General features: G+C 45.1%; 1 protein-coding gene across 2 annotated transcripts in view; it reads left to right on the forward strand.

The window, feature by feature from the left end:
- Positions 1–12,627, forward strand: part of LOC119118268 (kelch-like protein 29) — an 84,197-nt gene that overhangs the window by 18,799 nt on the left and 52,771 nt on the right. For both annotated transcript variants that reach the window (XM_037245145.1, XM_037245144.1), the window contains one exon: positions 12,090–12,377. In XM_037245145.1, coding sequence (XP_037101040.1) covers positions 12,129–12,377 — 249 coding nt within the window. In that variant the 5' untranslated portion in view covers positions 12,090–12,128. The remainder of the gene's footprint in view (positions 1–12,089; positions 12,378–12,627) is intronic.

Genomic DNA, 12,627 nt, shown 5'->3' on the forward strand with positions numbered 1-12,627 from the left:
TGCACTAGTCAACGAGCTCAATTATGTTTGATGCAAGGACCGGAGGCTAATTGCAATGTTTATCCTGGCGGCAGGTTAAAGAGTGTTAGAAAGTGTCATCCAGTGTTTGTAAAATGTCACTCTGAATGATTAGCCCTCATGAATAAATGTTGGGTGTCTGCAAAAAGTCGATAAATATGCTTAATCCGCTCACCTGCTGCGTGTTAGCATGCTCGTATTTGGGCTAACTAGCTCCCCTGGCACATTTTACTTTTTTTTTCCAGTCCATCCATGTTGTGATGCTCTTTTTAAGCATTGTACAACTGTGTAGTAATGCCAACACTTGTTTTTGTCTTTTTAACAGCCATGATTAGTGTTGTTGGCAACGTTAGCCAACTCGTCTTCATGGCGCTAACTTTTAGTTTACAAATATTTCAGCTTTTAGAAGTGTCATGGTTATCGTGGTTCTTAGATGTCTTCTAGGGACCGGTTAGCATACAATGGTTATTAACGAGACGCGTCGTGGTTTTATCTCTTTTTCCGAGGCCCCTTAGAATGCTCACGACCTACTGTGGCACATTTAGCCCATTTCCCTTTTATCATCATGGCGCTAGTGTTATTTGTTAGCTCTTTATTCATTTATTTGACCTAACTTTGCAGCTTTAAGTACAAATAGAAATGGTTGTTTATAACAACTATCACAGTTTGACATGTTGTTTGGGGCTTGTTAGCATGCTAACTAGCTCCCCGGTGTCAAGTTTTGCACATGTTGACTGTCTTTATGAACATTTAGAAATCACCATATCGGCGCATAATATAAATGATAAACTAGGGTTATTTGTTATACCTTATGTGGCACATTCTGCATCTTTTTCAGCATTAAATCCATTTTGGTTATCATTATTTATAGCATTTGTTAGCCCTCTAAAACACTCATCCCCATCAAATATCTTTAGCCTCATGAGCGCTAATGTTATTTGTCAGCCTGTCATCACCAAGATTGACTTGGATGTTGTTTATTTATTTTTTTAGTGTGTGTAAGACAATAATATGATGCGTGTGTCGACTAAACCCAAGGGAACCGCACAACGAGTCGATCCTTTAGTGTCTTTACACTCTGGCAAGTGAAATAGCGCCATCAAAAGCCCCTGTGTGTGTATTCTTTTTAGGGGGTGTTGTGCTAGTGGTTGCTGTGTGTGTGTGTGTGTTTGTCGGTTATGGCAGTGATGGTGTTTCACTTGGCTGCAAACAGCAGTCATGAGGGACCAGAGAAGTGATGACACACTTCTCTCTCGCTGCACTTCAACTAACCTCAGTCTCACACACCCATTCACGTACAGACACACACGGACTGTGCAGCACATGTACACACAACAGCAACGTAAACAAACAAGGCCATATGCAAACACAAGCAAGCACGAAAGCGTGTTTGCACATGGATAAAGAAACACTTGATACATAAAATACAGTGTGCGTATGAGTGAGTGTGTCTTCTGGCTTTGTCTTTCAGTCTTTTGGAAATGGTCATATTTATCAAAAATCTGTAGTGAATATTAGGGATGTTTTTGGCTGTTCTACGCTAGAAACATGCTAAAATGAGCTCCCACGAAAGTGTACTTCAATCGAGCCCCCGAGATTCTCGCTGGCCCACACAAGAATCACCTTTCTGCCTTATGTTCCTCTTATTCGCTTCTTTAGCAGTCTTTTTTTTTTTTTTCCTTCCATTTGTGTTTATCGATTTGTGCAGAAACAAAAGGATGCACACCTCAGCAGTTACGGCGAGGGCTTTAAAAGTTGAAAGTGGAAAGCTCAGCAAGCGGCAGCAGGAAGGAGAAAGAATGCTCTTGGAGTAGTTTTGGCTTTTATTTGTTTTGCTCTTTTCTCTTGGCACCCTCAAGATTTTTTTTTTCTCCTTTGGCGCCTCAAATGTTGACCGTTTTATATAGAGAGATTCTATGCCAGTGTTCATTGACTTTAGGAGGCTGGCAGGAATGGGAACCGAGTCCAAGGGTGGGCAACAGACTTTGAACTCTGCGAAGGCTTTAAAGGCGGATCAGATGAGGAGGCGGCTCTTTTGATCCGCTTCATGCAAAATGCATCCACTACAAAAAGAGAAAAAGCCAACTTGTATTAGAAACACATTGGGAAGGGGGTGTACACGCAGTGAGAGTAATGTAATATTTTTACAGTGGTAATTTAAAGAATCATTTTTCTAGACAACCAGTAAAACCTGTATTACTGATGGAGAATTCTTCTGATATGATTTAAAACACTTTTATACAAAGTTCATTGGCTGAACTTGTTTGGATGAAAACATGACACCAGTTTGTTGTATCGTTTGGCTGGGAGGCTTCTTTACACTGTGTGGGCTTGTTGAAAATGGAATGGACGCACTCCAGCTCGCTGGTGCAAAGACTCTCATATCCCCAGCCGGTCCGGCCTGACTGAGAGTTCTGTGCTGTGGTTCTGACAGAATCAGACCCGCTGAGGGCGGCTTTTTAAAGGGGTATGCCGTACTCTGTGTTTATCATACTGTATGGGCCTGTTTACAGACGCAGCATTAAAGAACAGTGAGAATTGTGTCAATGCCAAGAGACGAGTAACAATAGCAGCAGCGCCGCTTCCAACCCCAAAGAAAACGTCTCGGATGGGCTTTTGCAACTTTTTATAGCAATCATCTTATAGGCCTCGATTTCTTTTGATTCAGTGTTTGAATATTTCACCCGGAATTTTTTAGTGGGCTTTAATTTCTCGTTGTTGTCGGCATAGAATGGACTCTGCTTCATGTTTGGCGGTTTAGTGTAATGGAGCATGCCGGGCGCCCTCGCAACAGAGTACATAATATGCTGTAATGGTGCGTCTTCAACAAATGCTCCACGTCTCCTCGGCGCCTTTTAATGGGCAGCTTGAAAAGGAAGAATTGATTTTTCATTTTTTTTGGGCCGGTCTTGTATGTTGCTCTCATAGCATTCAGATGGAGGTTGCGGAGTTCGGATTCCATGACTGCTTCTCAAAACGTAGCTGATCTTGTTTTATGCCAGTATGAGAAAAAGAGAAAAGCGAATTTTACCATTAGCTTAATGAATCTACATAGCTAGTACGGATGGGAGTGTTTTGTAATGTTTTCAATGTTTATCTTCATTGGTTCTGAGTAATATCTGTTAAACATACATTTTTTTTTATGAGGAGACCCTTCTGTGAGTTTTGTAGCTGTAGCACAAAGAGGATGAGAATGTGATAAGCTCCTACAGAGGAGGAGGAGGAGGACAATAGTCGGTGTGCTTCTGCCGGAATTCATGAGTGGCGCCGCTCATCTGATTACGAGCCGCTGACAATCTTTCTGCTCGGGCTTGAGCTCGTGCTCGGCTATGACTAATGAGCAATGATATGCTCGCTCTCTTTTCACGTCACGCTCTATTGATTATTGGAATGCTCGCCCATTCTTTACTTTCATTTGCCGTTCACCTCTTTGTCTTGTCGCATTCATTTCACTAATTTGATATTCCGACTTGTTGGCCCCACCACACGGCCACCCTCTCGCGACCCGATATCTCTTTTTCGTCTTTGGTTGTCATGCTAATTGTGTATACATTTTTTTGTTGTCTTTGGTTGATAGTATTTAAAAAATAAAAATAAAATGCTAATGTTGCAGCAATTCCTTTTTTTCTTAATTTTCTTAAATGTAGATCTTTTGCCACTTGCCATTTTCCATCCAGATCATGAAATTAGGCGGCAGCGGCCCTTCATCTGCTTTAGCGCCATTTGCGAGACTAAACAGCCCGCTAATTTGCCATCCTTCTCGTTGGTTAGCCTGACACGCATTTGCATAATTTTCAGTGGGCCGTTTTCCGTCAGCCAGCCGGCGAGAGGAAGCAGGAAGCCGCCGGCGGCTTGTTTGATCCTCGTCTCAATATTTGTCTATTGGGTAAAAGGGCTTGATTAATGGGGGGGGGGAGCATTCCGCCACCCTGATCGTTCCTCCAGTCAATCCGAATTTTACCGCGAGCCCCTTTGATTGCGCCTCACCTTCGGGTTGTGACTCATGTCGTTGAAGAGACTTTCATCGCCTCCCGCTGACTCCCCCGTCACTTTGTTGGGTGACGTCTGGAGGCTATGCGTCAAAGAGGAGAAAAAAATGAGACACAAAACCTTCCTGGGTTATCTTTTTCTTCTCTGCACTGGCAGGTGTTCCATTAACCTTGAAGTCTGACGCCGTCTCCAAGTAGCCTCATTACCTCGTACTTGACGAGCTCTTAACTCCGATGTCGGTGTGATTTCTTTTTTTTTTTTTTTTTTTTTTTTTTCCTTTCTTCGTTGACACACCAGCCCGAGAGAAGGGGGACAGCATGACCTTCTTCCCCCTACTTTTCGCTTCCGTGCATTAATGAAGAGATGAGGCGTCCGCCGTCGGAGACACTGTTAAGTTGGTTTCCTTTTTTCCTTAAGAGCGCTTTTCGGTCTCGCTGATGTTAGGGTTCTCAAACTTTTAGGGGTGAAACCCTGACCTTGTTATCCTAAGGTCAGTTCAAGAGAACTATCGGGTAGGTTGCTAGTTCTAATCTGCCGCTGGTAGCCAAGGTCAGAAATTGGATCGATAGGGACATTTCGCTCCCAACATTTCCCTTTGAGATATGGCCATTCTTAAATCTTTTTAAAAGCGAGTCCCCTGTCAAGCCGCGACTCTGATTTGGACGGATACAAGCGCAAAATGTCATCTTTAGAAGTCTTAAAAGGTCACAAGAAGTCTTAGCTGATGTCCCTCTGGCAATGTCTTATGTTGACCAATGATATGACGCTCATCCCGATGACAGTTTTGGACAGCGACTTTTCTTCTCCTACTTTGGCCCAACACATGCCGGGCATTTGTTCCCCGCTAGAGAAGTCACATCCATATATGATGCGTAAATCCCAAGCCAGGAGTCTTCATTCCCGACATCATTGCCTCTGTCACTCTTATTTTTCCGCTTCAATAGATACCAGGTGGTGTGAAAGCGCTCTTCTCTCACACCTACCTGTCTTGTCAGAAATCTCACCAATCCAATTTATTCCACAAATGAAAATTAGTCCCTGATACCAATTTTATACAAAATTGTCCTAATGGGTACTTTGACAAATCTGACTAGGGAATCCTCCCGATTTGAAGGATTCGCCATAAAAGAGGGACGACTAGGGCCCTTTCACTGCACGATTAAATGTAGACTGGCTTAATAATCAGATCAGTCGGAAAGGGGCTCCAGGTTGTCTCCTCGTACGGAATACCAAATACTGCATTTTGTCGAGATTTTAACCGTGCTTCCTCGGGATTTGCTTCACTTCATGCACAGTCATGCCTTCACCGACCATAGGTCAAAGTGCCACCGGGCGATGCCTATTTACTCAGTGTGTGTGTGTGTGCGCCATTAGCATTGATCTCCCATTCTGCAGGAAAAAGCACAGTAAATGCCATGCGGCTGTACCGTGGCTTGTTTTATTTATGAACACGTTTCCCGCCGAGACGTTCATTATCTTGCGTGCTTGCAAAGCTCCCTTGTAGCAACCGCGGGAGCGTCTTTTTATAACCAATTCCCAAACTGCTTTCCCATAGTGGACCCAGTTGGATTTTTTACCGCGTCTTTACGCACGACCCGGGGGGGCATTGTTGATTGCGCCCGCGGTGCCGACTTCTCGTAAATGAGCGCTTGTTAAAAAACCGGCTTAGGAGGAAGCGGCGCCGGACACTTCGTGCGTCACAAGATAACCTTGCTGTCGTTCCGAGGGCGCCAGAATGGCGGCATGGCGTCAAGATGATTAGAGCCGGAGCGAGGCAGATGGATCGGTCGTGCCGTTCGTGGGCGGCTAATTAAGCTTAAATTGAGCAAATTGATCAGCGCGAGGTCACCGGCGTCCTTCGGTCCGCCAACCGCGCTGCTGGCGGGGATGTGGAACTGGCGAAGCGAAACGTGGGATAAGACAATGCTGCGTTTACATTAATTATATGCGGCTGTCACACTAAAAGTGTCAGAAAGCTAGCTTCTCTTATGTTCCGAGCCACTTGCCATTCTGGACTGAAATTTAGTGCCCAAGCAGTCACCATGCGTGGGAGAAAACTAGGATGTCCTAAAAGGCTCGCCGGTTTTGAGCGCGACATTTCTTCCGTCGTAAACATTCCGAGATCAACTCCAAGTAGTGTTGTAGCAATAAATGGAAGTGTTTAAGAACCGCAGCCACACCATTAAAGCACTCTGCCAAATGGGTTCTCTTGACTGCTTTGTGTCCACTTGTAAAGTTCGGTGGTGGAGGATTAAAGCTCTTAGCTTGTTATTGTGAAATCGCCACAGACCATTTTTTGCTAACGCAATCAAAACGGTAAAAAGGGAAAATTACCAACACTGTAAGTTACAAATGATTCTAATAAGAAATATTCTGCCAGCGTGACCTGGCTCTGAACTGGCCCAAGGGGTTGGCAACCTCTCCAGCGTGGATGGAGGTCAGCTTCTCCGTGACAACAAGCTTTGATTTCCTTCTGTGTCATTTTTTACGCACGTCTCTGCTCCGGGGACACACAAATGGATGCTGTGCGGTCGGCCAAGTGGCGCACGGCGCATACTATAAGTCACTTAGCCATCGTCACAGGCCACTCGTCCGTTTATCTCCATCCCTGCATCCATTAATCTCCCTTTACTGTAAGCCATCCGGTTAGTGGCTAGCCAAAGCCGATGAGACGGCCCATTACTTATTTAGCGCCACTTTAAAAGGGGGGCCAAACACTGTGTGTGTGCGCACGGAGGAGACGCTCTGGGTAACAACATTTGCTGTCCAGTTTTGAAGACGCCAAGATGGAATCAAGTCAATAAAACACGAGGCGCGGCGTGATGGGCGCGTAGTTAAGTGAAGGTCAAGCTGCCGGGTCGGGGCGTAATCTGCTCGCTTGGATGATGGCGGTGGTGCACATTCGAGAGGGGAAAGGCGCCCCCCCGAAGTGCTTCAATATCCTCTAAATCAATGTGACCTGCGCAGGAGCACAGCGCCCAGTTTGTACTGATGTACTGTAATACTATGTTTTTCTTTTTTTTTTTTCCCCCCCCCCATATCATAGCAGACACTGCGACCAGAGAGGAGCTGGTTGTGATGCATTAAGAGTCTATGAGAAAGGACACGAGATAAGGCAGCCAAGCCAGTGTATGTATGTATGTATATGTATGTGTGTGTGTGTGTGTGTGTGTGTGTGTGTGTGTGTGTGTGTGCATGTGTGCGTGTGTGCGCACAAGCAATGACACTGTATCACTATGATTCCTGCAGTTTACTTTATTGCACAATACTTATTGTGACCTTTTTTTAATCTTGAACTTGACAAATATTCACTCTATAAAAAAACTGATACTAAAAACTAAAATGAAAAAGAAAAAAAAAGACATTTATTAGACCCACACAAAAAATCTCAAAAAGCCATTTTGGTTTGAAGCAGCCATTTTCTGATCATTTTGCAATATATGAATGTAATATAATTAAGACAAAGATCACTACATTCAAACATTCCCTCAAAAAAAAAAACTAAAAGTAATTACAGATTTTTCTCTCTGTTGTAAAGTTAAACAAATACTTAAGGAACATGTTTTGTAAAATTACAAATAAAATTAAGTATAAATGATTGGGAAAACCGATGCTGAAATAGCCCCCTCCCCCCGTCCAGAAGACCCCCCCCCCTCTCCAGCTCCCCCACCTCCTGGTCCACGTCTTGTATCACGCACCGTCACTCTGGCAACATATTAAAAAGGCGAGATAGCAGCCGCTCTGTTCTTGCCAGGAAAGTGATTTAGCGCGGTCTTGTGTTGATGAAAGAACATGTGTGGGGATATTTTTCTCTCCCCCTACCACTCCTCCATCTCTCCGCGCTCGCTTCTCATTTGGCCTCCTCTTCCTCATCTTCTTCTCCTACTTTATCTCACATCGGCTCTCTGATGTCGTCCAGCAGTGTTCGCCGCTCCCTTTCTTCATCTTCGCGTGGATGATTCTCTTTGTTAGTGGAGGGGAGACGAAGAACAAGGGCGCAAGGGTTTTTTTTGGATTATGATTTGGGTTTGCGTCGGGGTTAGGTTTGTTCAAGGTGACGCTATAGGCTGGGCTCATATTATTTTAGAAGTAATGGGTAATGCATAAATTCTTTCAGATTTTTGACAGACCATGCAGACGGACACATACTGTCTTAATCCAGAGCCCGCACAGGCAATTGGCAGATTATTGGACGGCAGGAGAAAGTTAAACAAGAGTGTGAAAGAAAGAATGTCGAGAAAGTTAATCCCTGTTAATTAATCCCGTCAACCGTGGCTCAGCATTGTTCACGCCAACAATCGGACCACTGGGTGGGTTTAAAGACAATCACTCTGTACCTTGCTCGAGCACGAAGATCATGTTTTCGGCTAATCTGCTCCGTCGAATTCTGGAGTTGGGTTTTTTAGGTTTGGCTCACGTCCTTTTGCCAAGCGTCGGGCTGCTAACTCATTTGTAAGCAATGACAAATTAGCGTCGGAGGCCGCCGCTAATGACAGATTTTAATTATCGGCTAATCCGCTGGTCATTTTGTGATGAAGGGATCAATCATTCCCTCGTTAAAATGTCAGACAATTGTCGGAAATGAGCTCTCGCGCTCTGGGTAGCACAGCTGCTTGGCGCAAAAGGCCCGTGTTTTTTTTTTTTTTTTTACTACAGTGGTGGAAGTAGATCCCCATGTTACTTGAATATTTACACTTCAGACACCTTGACTTTTATTTCCTGCATTGAAAAATAATTTGGGCCTGGGTTCCTCAACACTCGTAAATAAAGGGAATGGCAACTTGTAGTACTTTTATGACCAGCATTTCCTGATCAATACTCCTTTTTGGTCATTTGAGCCCCCCCCCCCCCTCCTTCGGCCCAACCATGTGCTGGGCCATTAATCTCCAGAATCCCACTCCAGGCGCTCGCCGTGCGTATCTGAAAGGTCGTGTGTTCATACCGATGTAAAACGTAGACAAAGAAGGCCTTTTAGGGCAAGCTAAGCCCCGGGATGCGAGATAAGTGGTGAAAGCGAGAACCACTCCTGGGATCTTGGCATCTTTGAAGGCAAAGTGACAGAATTTTCACTGATTGAGAGAATGTTGCCTCCACTCCAACAACTCCTTGTTTGGACTTTACAAAAGGAGCAGATGAATGCAGTGTTATGTCACACTAGGGGATTCCTGGTTGCAGAGAGAGATATTTTAAAATGTGACATAATGTTGACACTCCCCTTTATCTTTCCTGAACCAAATTTACATTGTGAACTGTTTAATCGGCACTCGGTGTTTAATCGTCAGTCTCCCTATGATTGCTTTTGAACGCACACTTTGCTTCGTTTGACCTCGATTAAATTCAACTAAAGGGTCATGAAGGGGATGTCTTTGTTAAGAACGTCCATGTCTGCCTGGTCTCACGCGAACTTTTTAACGAATCACTCTTTTTCAGTATTTGTTGCGCTAGCGAAGCAAATTAGCACTTGCAATCAGAAAACATAGCAAAAATGACATTTGTTGATTACTTTAAGAATCAATTGGACAATCATAGCGGCAGGTGCTAGCTACCGTGTACGTTTTGTTGTATGGGCTTTAGCGTAGCATTAGCCACCCTGCCTGCCGATTACCTGGCAGTTCACATGTTTGTGAGTCAAACGCCTCCCAGTTGTCCCGTTAAACTGGAACTATTTAAGCCGAGCCATCCTCCGTATCGCCATTAATCACCCAAGCAGAAGCTATTTGGGCTGCAAAACAGCAGCTTGGCCTGCAGGCTTTTTTTTTTTTTTTTTTTCTTTCCCCGAGATGTCCTATATTTATTACAGGGCCCACTACTGACTGCCTGTTTTTTTTCAGAGCACTAATGAGCTGTAGCAATCGTAGTGGAAGTACTAATTCTCCTCAAAGCGCCAGGATTAATTGTGGTGACTAATACGAAGAATCAATCCCAGGAACGTTGTAGCAGGTAAACGGGGTTCACGTTTCAGTAAACAACGTGGAGACAGTATTGGAAAATATGTTTTGAGCTGAAATTACGATTTCAGCACGACTTAAACTATCAATTTTTATTTATTTTTTTTAGACATTTGCACTTGTTCCTGTTCCTGGTCTAGCTGGACCCTTCTCCGTGAATATTAGTTTGCTTTTTAAGAAAGTCCTGCCTTTCTCAGTCAACAAAACCAATTAGAAGAGGAGCATCCAAAATGGTGCCTATTGCAGGGCATGTTTGCCCTTTTGTTGCTCGTGTGCGCGTGAAGCTTTTGACGTTTCTACTCCTGCACCGCTGCTCGATTTAAATGTCAGGATGAACATTGTGTTGTCCTGGAGGATCTGTCAGCAGATTCACTGCTTTGTTTGCGCGTGCGTGCGTCTCACGGGAGCTGCTCATTTACAGCAATATCTTGTTCCTGCAGAACTTGCAGCAGATCCACTTTCAGCGAGGCTCATTTGTAGCATGTGCGTACGCCTAATGGATGAATTGATCATTAGTGCGGCGAGTGTGTACATGCGTGTGTGTGTGTGAAGCGGCGCTGCCACAGGGTCAATAGAAGTAAACCCGATCACAGATTGGAAATGGAGTCTGTCCTCTTTGGGAGTATCGGTAGCAGGCAGATTAGGAATGTGGCGGCAAAAAGCAAACATAGCAAATTTTGCACACACACATAGGTTGGCGTCCTTTCTAGCTCACACACATACACATTGACACACACACTTTTTTTGCTGCTGAACGCCGTTTACTGTCTGGTAACATCCATCTGTCGCGTTCCTTCCGTCTTCAAGCGTACTCCCGCGTGATTTCGGTGTGGCACACGCCCGACGTGTCGCTGGGCAGATGCCATCTTTAACAAGAAGGAGTTATTTATAAAATTTGAAAAAAAAAAAGAAAATCTGCTAATCACCTCCCGTCAGTGTTTGCACACCTGCATGCGCCGGCGACTTTGTCGTCTGGCTGGAAATAAATGACAAAAAAAAAAACATTCAGTAAGAATAATTATGTCTTCATAAACAAACTTTAATTGCTGAGAATGTTGTGAGGTTGCTAAAGTAAAGTTCCTTAATACATCTATGATCTCACAGCTCATTTTAAGGCTACCCGAGTTAGCAATTCGATACATCAGCACCCGCACAAGACATTTTTACGTTGTCATCCCTTGTTTCAGATTTTCCTCCCATTGCGGTTGATTGGATATGACACAAAATGGCCGAATAGCGATTGGCAGCGCATCCCTAGGGCTCTTGTGATGAATTTAAGTTTTGATCCATTCTGGCAGAACGCACAGGTGTGCCGGGTGTCTGGTTCCCCTCCTCATCTTCTTCCTCCTCCTCCTCCTCTTCCTCGCTCGGTCCATATCTGAGCCACCAGCCAATGTACACCCGCCTACACACACACACTCACGCAGACCTTTTAAAAGCCGACTCATAGTTATGCAGAGAATTTAAGACTCGCTAATTAGGAAGCTCAGATCCATCTGCTCGCCTCAACAATCGCAAGCGTAGCGTGATTTTTGTTTGGGTGACACCCGTCGTGCAGCTGCCACTTGCATGAGATAGTGTGTACATGTGTATGTTTTTATTCAAATCGACTCCCCACATATATTTATATATCTATAAACCCCAAGCGTATTTATTTTCTACCAATGTTGCGGAAGATTTAACCGGTTGCCCTCTTCTCTCCTGGCTGAAGTGTGGAGCTGCGGAGATAAGGGAGAATATTAGCTGGCACAAACCGCCGTCATTGTTCCGCCGGACGAGCACCGTGTTCCTCTCTACGCCTCGCATATTTTTAGAGGTAATACAACTGTAGCCGCTCAGAAAATTCAAGGTTATTAAAGGGAGGGGGAGGCGGGCAGGCAGGCGGACGGTGTGAAGGGAGGGGGAAAAAAAAAGCATTCGAGGGTGACATCTCAACGTTTTTTTTTTTTGCAGTTCTGCCAACTGCTTAACACCACTTTTCATTTTTTGGGTAGGAGATTGTCACGCTCAGCATTATAACAGTTTCTCCAAGAATGATTGGAAGTGAATTGCTCAATTACACAGATGCGCTAAATATAAAAATACTGAAAACAAAAGACACAAATGTGACCTTTGGCTGTGCTTGTCTGGCAGGCCTGCCCTTGCTATTCCCTCTGAGAGGACGAGGAAGTGATGTCACGCCACCACCACCGCTTTGAACGCGACTACCGAGCGCCCTGGGAGCGCCGCCTCCACAATGGGGGGGCCAATCATAGCTGTGCCTCTGCCGTCATCAACGGCAACAACCGCCCGGGGCTCCTCCCCCTCCCCGTCATCCCGTCACTGCTCCCGACCCCGACAGCCGTCGTGGTGACGACATCGGCCGGCGAGGTGGCGGTCAAGCGAGGCATTGCGGCATCTGTGGCCTCGGCGTCGACCAAGGTAAGACTTCCATCACTTCTATCAAGTTTCTACCCGCGGTTTGCTTTCCATCTTACTTTCCCGTGGAAATGTTTCTCTGCTCGCCCATCGTCATGGTTGGCCTCCGTCTGTCTCCCGGAGCCTGCCATCCGAACCGCTCCCGTCAACGCCTCGGTTCTTGCCAAACCATTTTCCCCTCCCATCCTCATCTCACATTTTCTCAGTCTGCCAAAAGCGAGGTTTGTCCTCAGAGCTACCGGGGGGGTGGGGA

This window comes from Syngnathus acus, chromosome 24 (assembly GCF_901709675.1).
Source record: "Syngnathus acus chromosome 24, fSynAcu1.2, whole genome shotgun sequence".
In the NCBI taxonomy this organism is placed as follows: domain Eukaryota; kingdom Metazoa; phylum Chordata; class Actinopteri; order Syngnathiformes; family Syngnathidae; genus Syngnathus; species Syngnathus acus.